At 49.2% G+C, this 11,914-nt stretch overlaps 1 protein-coding gene across 1 annotated transcript; it reads right to left on the bottom strand.

Annotated features, from left to right (window-relative positions):
• Window positions 1-3,334: 3,334 nt before the first annotated feature.
• LOC107395491 (2-iminobutanoate/2-iminopropanoate deaminase) lies at window positions 3,335-11,787 on the bottom strand. Its single transcript, XM_054740494.2, has 6 exons — window positions 11,638-11,787; window positions 5,634-5,739; window positions 5,202-5,256; window positions 5,060-5,128; window positions 3,553-3,608; window positions 3,335-3,472 (listed from the first exon to the last, which is right to left on the bottom strand). The coding sequence occupies exons 1-6, from the start codon at window positions 11,766-11,768 to the stop codon at window positions 3,413-3,415; spliced, it is 477 nt and encodes a 158-aa protein (XP_054596469.2). The 5' UTR covers window positions 11,769-11,787; the 3' UTR covers window positions 3,335-3,412.
• Between the last annotated feature and the right edge of the window lie 127 nt (window positions 11,788-11,914).

Raw genomic sequence — 11,914 nt, 5'->3', positions numbered from 1 at the left:
CACCTCACCAACCAGCTAACTAACCCCTCCTTTGGGGACATTCTCTTATATCCATCGTGTCTTTGAGGAGAAGAAACAAGCAAACAAGAAGAAAACATCTAACTCAAAGGTAGACTAAAGTTTCTTCCAGTTTTAAAGTTGAATTTAACACAGACCCAGGTCACCCTGGTTCACGAAACAAAATAAAGTTCAGCGGGAACTTTTACAGGCCGACAGCTAAACTACATTATAATTTATCTTTGACTGTCACCCCCACCCCCGCCAGCAGCAGTGCAGTAGAGCCCAACCAGATCCAAAGACTGTAATAACCCGAGGACCTTCAGCCCAACACTGGATGGCCAGAGACATCATACTCCACGATAACGCTTCCACTGTGTTCCATTTGAGATGCATCCTCGTCTCCCCTCTCTCTCTCTCTGCCGTCCTGGCATGACTCATCACGCTCAAATTAAATTTATCAACTCAAGTCCGATCCGACCCGTTGGTAGTCCATTCAGGCTCGGATCGTACAAGCAGGGAAGAGCCATCATCTGGGGGTCTACACAGGAGACTTCCAGACGAGCTGCGTTCATGCGGGTCACGCGTCACCGGTTCCGACAGATAAATTTTTTTATTTTCTCTACTGTTGGTGGTGTCGGGGCGTCTTAAAAATCCTCCTGAATAATAATAGTTGATAATATTGAAACTGGTTAAACGGGAAAAGCCGGCCTCGCTATACACGCTATACGGCGAATTTCGCCAAAAGGCTAGGGATTTTCATGTCTGTGTATGCTAGTGCTTGCAATTTGAATTAGATGTGTGCCGCTAATGGTAGCCAATGTAGCTCAGTGAACAGAGGGGTAACGTGCTCTTAAAAGCTGATTGAAGACCAGATACACCGCTGCGTTCAGGACCATTTGAAAAGGTCTCATAGTACTGGCTGGAAGACGAAAGGCATTGCAGTGGTCGAGGCAGGGGATGAACGTAGATTGCACCAGTGTTTCTCCTGGCCAGAGGGTGACAGGTCTCGATGTTGTCCCAGTCCAGCTGGATCCTTTGGACTTCATCCAAAAGGAGCCACCTGCTGCTCCATGGAGCTAGTGTCCAGCTGCTCAGGTTCTCCTCCACCATCAGATGTCCCTGCCCGTGCACGTTTGTGCAAAGATTATTACAGCATTTATCCCGGTATATTGTTCTAGGTCGGCTATTCGACTTTCCAGATACTCAATCTGCTTATTCTTCTCCACGTTCTGTGTTTGAAGTAGCTTTACCTCCTCCACAACGTCCAAGATGCTTCTGCCGCAGCCTGATGGCAGAGATTTCTTCTGCTAGAAAGTCGAGAGGCGTTTTAATGCCCTCTACTTCCTCTACTGTTTTAGTTAATTTCACTTCAGACAGGCCGGAGACACCTTGCACGCTTTACCCTGAAACGGACAATAATCTGATCAGCAACAGAAGGATCCGAGTCACCAACTGTCTTTCAGTCCACAGTTCGGCCAACAAGCTGAAATGAATCAGTAAATACATTTTTGGAATGGAGTTTTTGGGCGTGATCATTTTTTTCCAATTTTAAATGTTAAGTATGTGAAGAAGTTAAGTTTTAACCAAACTGTTAACATATATGAAAAATAATAGGACATCTGATTCATGTTGACCAGACAAGTTTTATTAAAAGCTGCGAAGGCTCAGATAACATAAGAAATCTACTCTATAATAAAGGATGTAGAGGAACGGGTAGTTTGGATTGGAACAGATGCAGAAAAAGCTTTGAATGTCATTTTTATTTTAAAATAAACAAATTATGAACTTTGGAGACACTTTTATAAGATGTTTAAAAATAAAATATAATTCACAAACAGGAAAAGTTAAAATAGATGACCTTTGGGAGTTAGAATAGGGATGCAGACGTGCCTGCCTTTGATCATTAAAGAGCCAGTAATGCCTAAATGAGCTTTTTTTGGCTGATAAGCTGTATGTTAGAGTGTCTGATAGTGCTGTAGAGTAGACACGCGTAATCATTGTTTTGGCAGTTTAGCACATCTTGTTTAAAAAAAAATCTACATACTTTTATCTCCATCTTCAGGGTAAACGTCTGCTCCACGTTGAGTTAGAATCAGCCACAGCTGAAGGCTGTAGAAGCAGGCCACGGTGATGTTGTCTGTACCATACCACGTAGCTGCAGTTCAGCTTCAGCTGAGTCTTGGCCACTCACCTGTCCATTTGAAACATTATGGCTCCAAGCTCCTCCCCCCTTTCTTCTGGTGACCAGTTGACAGGAAACCCTCCAACCTGCTGCAGATTCTGTGTTTGCTCTTCTCCTGAGCGGTGAGTCTGCCGTGTGTAAGTGCTTGCACACATGCACGAGTGTGCGACTGAGAAGCTCAGAGTGCGGGTGGGGTTTGGGGTGAGTGCTGCTCTCGGTTCGCCAGGAGGCACCTCCTGTAGGCACACTTTTCTAGCAGGAAGTGTGTGTGAAAGAAGTCTCTGCCCACAGTGTGCCTCACCCTTTAATGTCATTCTGATAAGACTGACAAGGTAATGCTGCATCACAGCATGCTTCAAGACCAAACCTTATACGTTACTGGTTCAGGATCTTTACAAAGCACTGCTGCATGTTCCCAGCTGGTGTCGGATTACATCAGTGCAGCTTCGGTAACCCCGCCCACTTAGACTGTAAACAAAAACTATTCCCTCTTTGGCCATTTTTAAAGGAGAAAAACGGACACCCCCCAGCTGGCTGAGAACAAAATCTGTTTCAGTGAAACGTTCATTCCAACAAAGGAGACAGACTGTGGAGTGATAATTTAGAATTCTTACATATTATACCTTTAAAGTGCGAATCTGCAGGCAAAGGTTTGGACACTACTCTACTGCTTCTGTCAAGACGAGTCAGCCGATGTGTCCGAACCTTTAAGACATACTGCAAGTGTTTTTTCCTGTCCTTTAGTCAAAACTATGTACAGGGTTGTAACACACAACGCCTCGTTTGCGCTTTCATCCCCGAAGGTCACCAACACAAATCCAGTGGAAAAACACGGACAAGCAACCGTTATGTATGATTGTTGTTGTAAGTACATCAAAAGGCTCAAGAAAGATGGAAGCATTTATTACTGGATTAGGTCTGATCATTAATAATGAGGGAGGATGTACAGTCAGCCATGAGAGTGGCAGGTGGGCACAAAGGCAGGTAATGAAACGAGCCAACAAACAAGGTGAGACATTTTGCAGCTTTTGTTGATGGAAATGTGAGCAACTGGATCTGAAAACGCTGCGTTGTATTCAAACACGAGAGGAGAAAGCCCTGAGTTTCAGCTCTAGTCCCTCTGTGGTATGATTATAAATCACACAGTGTGTCTGCATTTCACTCACAACCTTTATTTTATTGATCTTTGCTTGTCCTACAAAACAGTACCACTACAGCATCAGAAGATTGTTAGGAAGAGTCACTCAGAGGTCCCAAAACAGCTACAGCTTCGATCTCGACCAGCCCACCCTGAAGACACACATGCAGCACAGTCCAGATGACGTCTGAGGTCTGGAAAGAACCGCCACAGAAAGTCTTCATGTACTCACTCTGGGGAGGGCAGCGGCCTGAGAAGCAGCTCTGGCTGGGAAGTTGCTTCTGAAAACTACAGAAATTATTCATTAGACATGGTTAAGGTCAGGGTTCCTACACCTCACAAGGTTAGTTTTAAAGGTTTTCCAGTACCCTATAGTAGTGATGGTGTACATGTATGCATGTCTACTGAGTCCCAGTAGATTTATCGGTCATTAAAAACAAAAGGAATTTCATTTGTCTGGTGTTTAACTGGCTTATGCAACATGTGGTGATCTCTCCTCACATCAGCATGGAGCCATAAAAACTCTTCCAGACAGAACATCACTTTATTTAGAAGTAGGGAATATAAAAACATGTATGGAGTAAACTAAGGAAAGATGGGCAAAGCGGGCAGATCTAAAGGCTCCTTATGCTAAATAAATGGGACTTGTGCTATAGCTAGTTTGTGCTGACACCCAGCAGTCAGGGTTGTACAACTAGGGCTGGGGGTAAACGATTATTTTTAAAACGATTATTCTGACGATTATTTTATCGAATAGTCGACTATTCTAATGACTATTTAGAAAATTAATCTAATGATTATTTTTCTATTGCACAATTAACAAAAACCAGAAAATCTCAAATAAATTCCTCAAAAAAATTGATAAATTCTTACTGTAAGAGAATAAACACTACAGGCCTTCCATTTTGTATAACACTGCTTTTATTGTGTTGCGGTTGGTTATGTTCTGGTGACGTGTAGAACTTGGGAGTGCAGGCTGCTGCCTGAGAGGTGGTAGAAGATGGAGTGTCTCCATGCTGCTTTGTTTTGGTCACTTATGTGTGTGAGGCGAGTGGTCTTACGGGTTAAACCAAACTCAGGTGATATTTTACACTAAACCGAAAACCCACAACACTCTAAATGTAATAAAAGGGAGATCTACACCACAAAAAAGATGAACTCTAAACCAAAACGTAACAGCTTATCCCAACTCAAGAAGCGGTTAGCGAAGATGCTAACAGTAGCTTTACCAACGTTAAGTTCAAGTTACCAAGTTTAAATAAACCAAAAACACCCAGCAGCAAACAGACCAGCACGGAGGAGAGACTGCTACCACCAAAACAGCTCTCCTCATGTCTGAAAGAAGCTCCTTAATGAAGGGAGAAGCGCTCCCGGTGATTTTCTACATCTGCGATAGACACGAAGCAGCGCATCTGACCCCGGAAGTTGTTGTCCGTTGCCGGGAGACGAAGGGGCAAAACAGGAAAATAATCTAGTAGTGGACGGACGTTGTTCCGGGTCTTCGGTATTTGGCGGAGATTTTAGTGAAGGCTGAGAAGAGGGCGAACTAGAGGAAAAACGGGCAGATTCCTCCTCTATTTACAAACTCCTGGGGATGCAACAAGTGGGCGCGGTGCGTCGACTTCCGGATCTGACGTCGACAAATTTTTAGAATCGAGCCGTCGACTTCGTCGAGGCTTCGCTACAGCCCTATGTACAACAGCTCTTATCTAACATAGAGAGGAAGCCAGTATACTCACACTGCTTGTAAACTTCATTGACATTTGAGAAATCATTGATGTCAGCGAGAAGCACGGTGGTTTTAACAACTGCCAGAAATAAAAGTAAACTGCATGAAGAACATCTGCAGAACAATGGCTTCTACACAGAGGATCGCCTCACCGTTCTCATAAGTGCATCCAGCCATTCGGAGGATCTCCCCCATGTTCACGAGAGCCTAGGAATAAAACACAACAGACTGTTGCAACACATGGACCTGAACTTAGTCCCATGAAGAGCTAACATGATCCTGGTGACACTTTAAAGCCAAAGCACAGCCAGAGCAGCTGCTATGTACTTAGCGGATTATTTTGTTAATACGGCTGAATGTTTGGATAGTTTTACATCTGTGCAGAGCAGCTGTTGTGTTGTTTTAGATCATTCATTCACTCATCATTCATTGGTTTACTGTAAAGAATGTTTTCCCACACAGCTGCTGGTTAACACTGGTTATTAAAGTAAAGTCATGCAAAAAAGTTACTTTCCAGAATACTAAAGTAACTATAGCCACATCTCAGGTGTGTGGGTGTGAAATCAGCAGATGGACGATGACACCTGTCTGGTTTGGGCCTGAACACCGCCTCCCACCAGCTGGCCGCTGGCCGGATCCATCCCCAGCTGTCCTGATACATACACGCTCCGATCAACCACCACTGCTTGGCTTAGAGACACAGACACAAAACAAGAGTTTTAGTTAAAGGTCTAAATATACTGATCAGGTGAGCAGGTCTGCTCAGCCAATCACAGGGCAGCGAGTCAATGCCCTTAGTCATCTAGGTAGGTGCTTTACTGGACTCCAAACTGAACATCAGATGGAGAAAAACGTGAGACTTCAGTAACTTAGTACTGGTTGAGTATTTCAGAACCTGCTGGTTTACTGGGATTTGAACCCAAAATAATCTGAAGGGTTTGTGGACGGCAGCAGGAGGTAGAGCGGGTTGTCCAGTAAGCAGAAGGTTGCAGGTTCAATACCGGTTCCCTCCAGAGACTGCTGTTGTGTCTTTGGGCAAGACACTAAACCCACCTTGCCTACTAGTGGTGGTGGTGGTGGTGCCTGCCAGCGCGCCCCAGGCCAGCTGTGGCTAATCGTAGTTCATCACCACCAGCGTGTGAATGGATGAACGAATGATAGTTATGTGAAGCACCTTGGGGGGCTATAGAACCCTAAAAATACAGATCAGGTACCATTTTACAGAGAAGTGTCTGAAAAAGAGAGAATATGCAGTGAGCAGCCATTGCTGAGGTCAGAGGAGACCAGTGTGGCAAGGTGGAGAAACGAAGGCCCGGGCGGGATTCGATCCCCAGACTCCCGGGTGAGATTCATGCGCGCTTACCAGTCAGCCAAAGGGATATCCCCTTGGCCAAGTAGCCAGGGCGCATGATCAGTTGGTACACTGTGACAGGATGCTCACACTGCCACATCAGTCAGATTGGTTCTAGATGACAGACGGACAGCTGTAGCTCTAATAACCTCTGGTTCCTACCAAGTTCTGCAGAACAACATCTCTGAACCTCAAAGCAATGAACCTGCCTTGAATCAATGCTTCAGGCTGCTGTTGGTGTAATGGTGTTGTTCTGGTCCCACTGTGGACCCCTCGGTGCCACCTGGGCCTGCTTTAAGTACCACAGCCTACCGGAGTCTTGTTACTGACCACGTCCATCCCTTTCTGACACCATGAACTCATCTTCTGAGGCTACGTCCAGCAGAATCATGCACCACGTCACCAAGCTCAGATCATCTCTACCTGGTTTCCAGAACATGACCACGAGGTCACTGGACTCCAGTGGCCTCCACACTCACCAGATCTCAGTCCAGTCCAGAACCTTTGGTGTGTACATGTTCATGGTACTATAATATTATATGTGATGGATTATATATCCCGTCCTGTCTCTAATCCATCATGAACACCGAATACAGAGAAATCCTCTGATGCACCCATGCTGCTCAGTACCACACCTGTATGATGTCACTAGTTACTAAAGAACCAATCAGCTGGCAGAGCTGCTGGTGAACGTGTGAGCATGCAGAACTTGTTAAACTATGCGACTCGACTTAAGGAACAAAGTAGAATCCAGCTGCTGTTGTTTATAGAAACTGAATGCATCTGCAGGGCTTTAGGCCCAGGGTAGTTTTAGAGCTCAGACCAAACCACATCCAGACCTGTTATTAATAATATTGTGTATTATTTACACCAATCAGAATACTCAGTAATGTTCACAGACATCCAGAACTTAGAAATGAAATAAAACCAATATTAAAATAAAAAAAATGATTAATGCCGTTTCTTCATTAAATATCAGTTATCTGTAAACACTTTTCTACTTGATGTTGTCCAGCTGAGGCAGACTGCTCAATTCTCACAGAGCAGAGTTGTGGGAGAAAATATTCAGGCGTATTTCATCTGATTTTCCATCACCTGTGGGTTTAGTGTATTCACTTAATATTAATTATAAAACTATAAATAACAGGTCACTACAGTCTGGGCTAGAACATGTTTCTAGGAGCAGAAGCTTGTTGGCAGCAGCTCACCTGTTCCTGAATCCTGACAGGAGAAGTCCTCTCATCAGCAGCAGGTGATCTACAGAGTAACACCAGCCCGATAAGAGAAGAAACACCGAACTTAAATAGGGCCACCGGGAATTTCCCCAGCTGGTCCTGGTTCTGCCCGCCGTTGGGGTGTGATTGCATAGCCGTATTGCTAGAATTAGCCTATGTAGTGGAAACACTGCATAGGTGGAATGCGAGTGATGACCTTGGCAGCCTGACTCACTGTGTCACTGATTATATTAACTTCTGTGTAGAGAACACTGTCCCAGCATGAAGAGTGAAGTGTTTGTCGAATAATAAACCCTGGTTGACCCTTGAGATGAAATCCCTGCTGAATGGTAAGAAAACAGCTTTCATGGCTGGAGACAAAGAGGAGCAGAGAGAGTCCGGAATATTAGATCAGACAGGCTAAAGACATCTACAAGAAGATGCTGGAGAACCAGCTCGTGGTGCATGGAGAGGCCTCAGGAGGAACTACCCTGCCAGGAACTACCCTGGAGTTCTGGTATTGGAAACATACCTGTTGATGCTGAAGAAGACGGGAGAAAATGAACAAAGGGGAGTTCACAGATTCCCTAGAGTGCAAAAGATGAATGATTTGGTGCCCCACCCCGTAGAAAAACAAACTAAAAAACATAACGGAAGTTACGGTGTAACTATGGTTCTGTGAGTTCCTGGATGACTGCCAGTGGCAGTAAACAGAGTGGATGTATCTCCTCGCGCTCTGCGCAGGTCGAGTACTAATGTAAACAAAGTCACGCACGTGACACGTAGCGCACCTGGTCGCGAGTCTATAAATTACGCGCCGATAGCTACGTTCGGGTCTCCCGGGATCTTCTCGCCCGAGAAGTTCCGAGTGACCCCTGTGACTGGCAGTCATCCAGGAACTCACAGAACCATAGTTACACCGTAACTTCCGTTCTGTTTCGTTCCCTCCTGACTGCCAGTGGCAGTAAACAGAGTGGATGACTTATGCCAGAAGTGTCACGAGGAACATAAAACTCACCGTCACTCAGGAGGTAGCCGCCAGAGGCAGCACCGCCAAAGCGAGCGCGGACCCGTGGCCAACGTTGAGGCGGTAGAAGCGTGCAAACGTGCATGGAGTTGCCCAGGACGCCGCAGCACAGACGTCCGCCAGTGGCACACCTCTCATCGCCGCCCAGGATGTAGCAACGCTCCTGGTGGAATGGCACACGATCCCAGGGGGAGCCACGGCACCCACTGCCGCGTAAGCCATCGCAATGGCGTCCACGACCCAATGCGACAGCCTCTGCTTCGAGAGGACCCGACCCCTGTTCACTCCTCCGTGACAGACAAACAGCTGATTCGACTGCCGGACAGTGTTTGTGGCCACAATATAGAGCTGCAGTGCCCGGACCGGGCAAAGCAAATTCGCCCGCCGTTGTTCCTCCGAAAGAAATGGGGGAGGGAAATACGCCCCCAGCTCGATTGCGGCATTCACGTAGCCCGCGGGCAGAACCTTGGGAAGAAAGGCAACGTTGGGCCACAGCGTCACCCCCGACCCATCTGTCTTCCACCACAGGCAGGCGGGGCTGATGTCCAGTGCGTGCAGCTCACTGACCCGTTTAGCCGACGTCACTGCCAAGAGAAAGGCGGTTTTCACAGACACCACTGCCAACGGGGCGGCAGTCATTGTCTCAAAGGGTGGCCCACACATGGCCCGCAGGACCAGGGGAAGGTCCCCTTTCTATTTGACTGTGGCATGGGGAGGACCCCTGCCCCGCTACGCCCACTCCAGGCCTCTGCGGCTTGTCTGGACTGCCGCCGACGTTCCAACGCCCGCTCAGCCTTGGGCCCGAACAACTGGCCCGGCACCACGGGCAGACCGCGCAGGCTCTGTCGGCAATCATCCGACACCGGAGCCTGCGCCAACCAGACCTGACGGCAAGCCACTACCAGCGTGCCCAACAACCGACCAAGCTCCCTGGACATCAGCCCAAATGCTTGCAGGGCTGCGTCTTTCATATCGCCCAGTGCCATCCCCGCTGCGCCCGACTGCAGCATCTGGGACTGGGCTAGCAACAGCACCGACAGCGAATTGCTGGTGCGTGCCATCCGTGCCCCGATGTCGTAAGCCCGGCACAGTAAGCTGTCGGTCACCCGACACTGGGTGCTCGGACAGCGGACCCTGTCCCTCAATGCCTCATCCGGGGAGAGCACCAGAAAGGCAACGCAGTGGTCCACCGGGGGGCATGCGGTCCAACCCGTAGGTTCCTGCCTCCCGCATCGATGCCAGGGTCCTGGCATCCCTACCATGGTGGGAGAGCTGTCTCGGGTCCCCCCAGCACCGCTGCAGATCCTCCACAAAGGCTGGCGATGGTGGGACCTGAAACGGGGGCGCCGCCGGAGCCCGGCGGAAGAAGGGATTCCCCGCCGGACGAGCCACCGGCACGTCGTCCAGTCCAATCCTGGCCAGTGCCGCTCGCAAAATTGCCCGCAACTGACAGGGGTCCTCCGCCAGCTCCGAGCTTGCTGAGCTATGGAGAGACATCCCCGAGTCACCGTGACCTCCCAGGCCCGGGGGCTCCATCACCAGCCCCTGACTACGGCCAGGAGAGGGGCCCTCCTCCTCGAGGGACTGAAACTCAGAATTTGAGGCCCTCACAGAGATCAGGTCGTCCGGGCCCCCCTCGTCCGGGGCTCTGGTCAGCAGCGCTTTGAGCTGTTCCACCTCCGCCCGCAAAGAGTCCACTTCCTGGCGAGAGGGTTGCGCCACACGCCGCTTCTTGCGCCTCGGGCTGCCGCGTTCCTCAGCCGGTCTATCCCTCCGTCTCCCGGAACAAGGGCGAGGGACACCAGAGGGCGGCAGGTCTGACTCAAACAGGAAGCACTCTACTTGACATAGCCTGTCCTCCCGCACCGCCAGCGGCAAAATGCTGCAGTTCATGCACAGGTCAGTCAGCGCCTCTCTGAGGTGACCGACGCCCAGGCACTTAGGACACAAGTCGTGGCTGTCCTCCACCTGGAGGGGAGCCCCGCATGACTTACACTCCAACATCCTTACCGGTGTGGGAGACGCCAGTGACTCCACAGGAACTGAGCGAGGACTTCGAGGAAAACTGAAGAACGCGATTCAGTCCTGGAGTTGTAAAACAACACACGTGCGTGTGTGTCGGCTAGGTAATCTGAGCGTGCCACCACCACGGTCAGAACGTCCAGCCCCACTCACCGGTAGCGTTGTAAAACAACACACGTGCGTGTGTTGGCTAGGTAATCTGAGCGTGCCACCACCACGGTCAGAACGTCCAGCCCCACTCACCGGTAGCGTTGTAAAACAACACACGTGCGTGTGTGTCGGCTAGGTAATCTGAGCGTGCCACCACCACTGTCAGAACGTCCAGCCCCACTTACCTGTAGCGCTCGCCGGCCGCACTCACCTCCCCTTTCCACAGGGGAAATCCTGCGACCGCCAGCGAGCCCTATCCGAGCCGGCAGCGGCGGTCCGAACGGCGCCGGCCGGCCGCACCACCCGCACTCGGTAACAATTAGCAGATAAATAACAGCGTCAATCCACCGCCCCAGAGGGCTCCTTCGAGCGCTCCGACCACACGGTCCCGGGCAGGAAGACGCCAAGTAAAAACAGTACTCACCTCTCAAGACCGATAAGATCCGAATCACGGACTTACGGAGCGATTGACCAGCGAAGCACGCCAGGCCAACAGCGAGAAGATCAAAGAGACCCGAACGTAGCTATCGGCGCGTAATTTATAGACTCGCGACCAGGTGCGCTACGTGTCACGTGCGTGACTTTGTTTACATTAGTACTCGACCTGCGCAGAGCGCGAGGAGATACATCCACTCTGTTTACTGCCACTGGCAGTCAGGGGGGAACGAAACAGAACTTTGGGTGCCACCCATGCATTAACAGGTGCCCCACCTGGGCCACCCTTTCTAAAGCCTAGACACTCCACTGACTGTCCCCTAGAAGACATGACTCATCCTGTCCCACCTCAGCCCAGGTCCACGGCTGGTCCATCAGACTCCTCTCACCTGTATGGGCCGATGGCAGCAGGAGCTTTAGCGGTGCTGATGATTCTCCTGATCACAGCAGACATTTCTCTGGTCAGACTAAACTCACAGCTGACGACACGAGACCAACAGACTTCCGTTACCGTAAACATTCTGATACACACGCACAAACAATCATGTAGTTTTTATTTTACCATGTTAATATGGGTATTAATGATAGTTGCAACACAAACACCGCATACTCTGGTTTTTAGTCGTGTATATACATAATTGAAATGTATGGAGTAAATCTAGGTCT

This window comes from Nothobranchius furzeri, chromosome 5, assembly GCF_043380555.1.
Source record: "Nothobranchius furzeri strain GRZ-AD chromosome 5, NfurGRZ-RIMD1, whole genome shotgun sequence".
NCBI lineage: Eukaryota > Metazoa > Chordata > Actinopteri > Cyprinodontiformes > Nothobranchiidae > Nothobranchius > Nothobranchius furzeri.
Note: the sequence above shows the minus strand (reverse complement) of the source record. Positions and strands in the feature narration are given on the sequence as shown.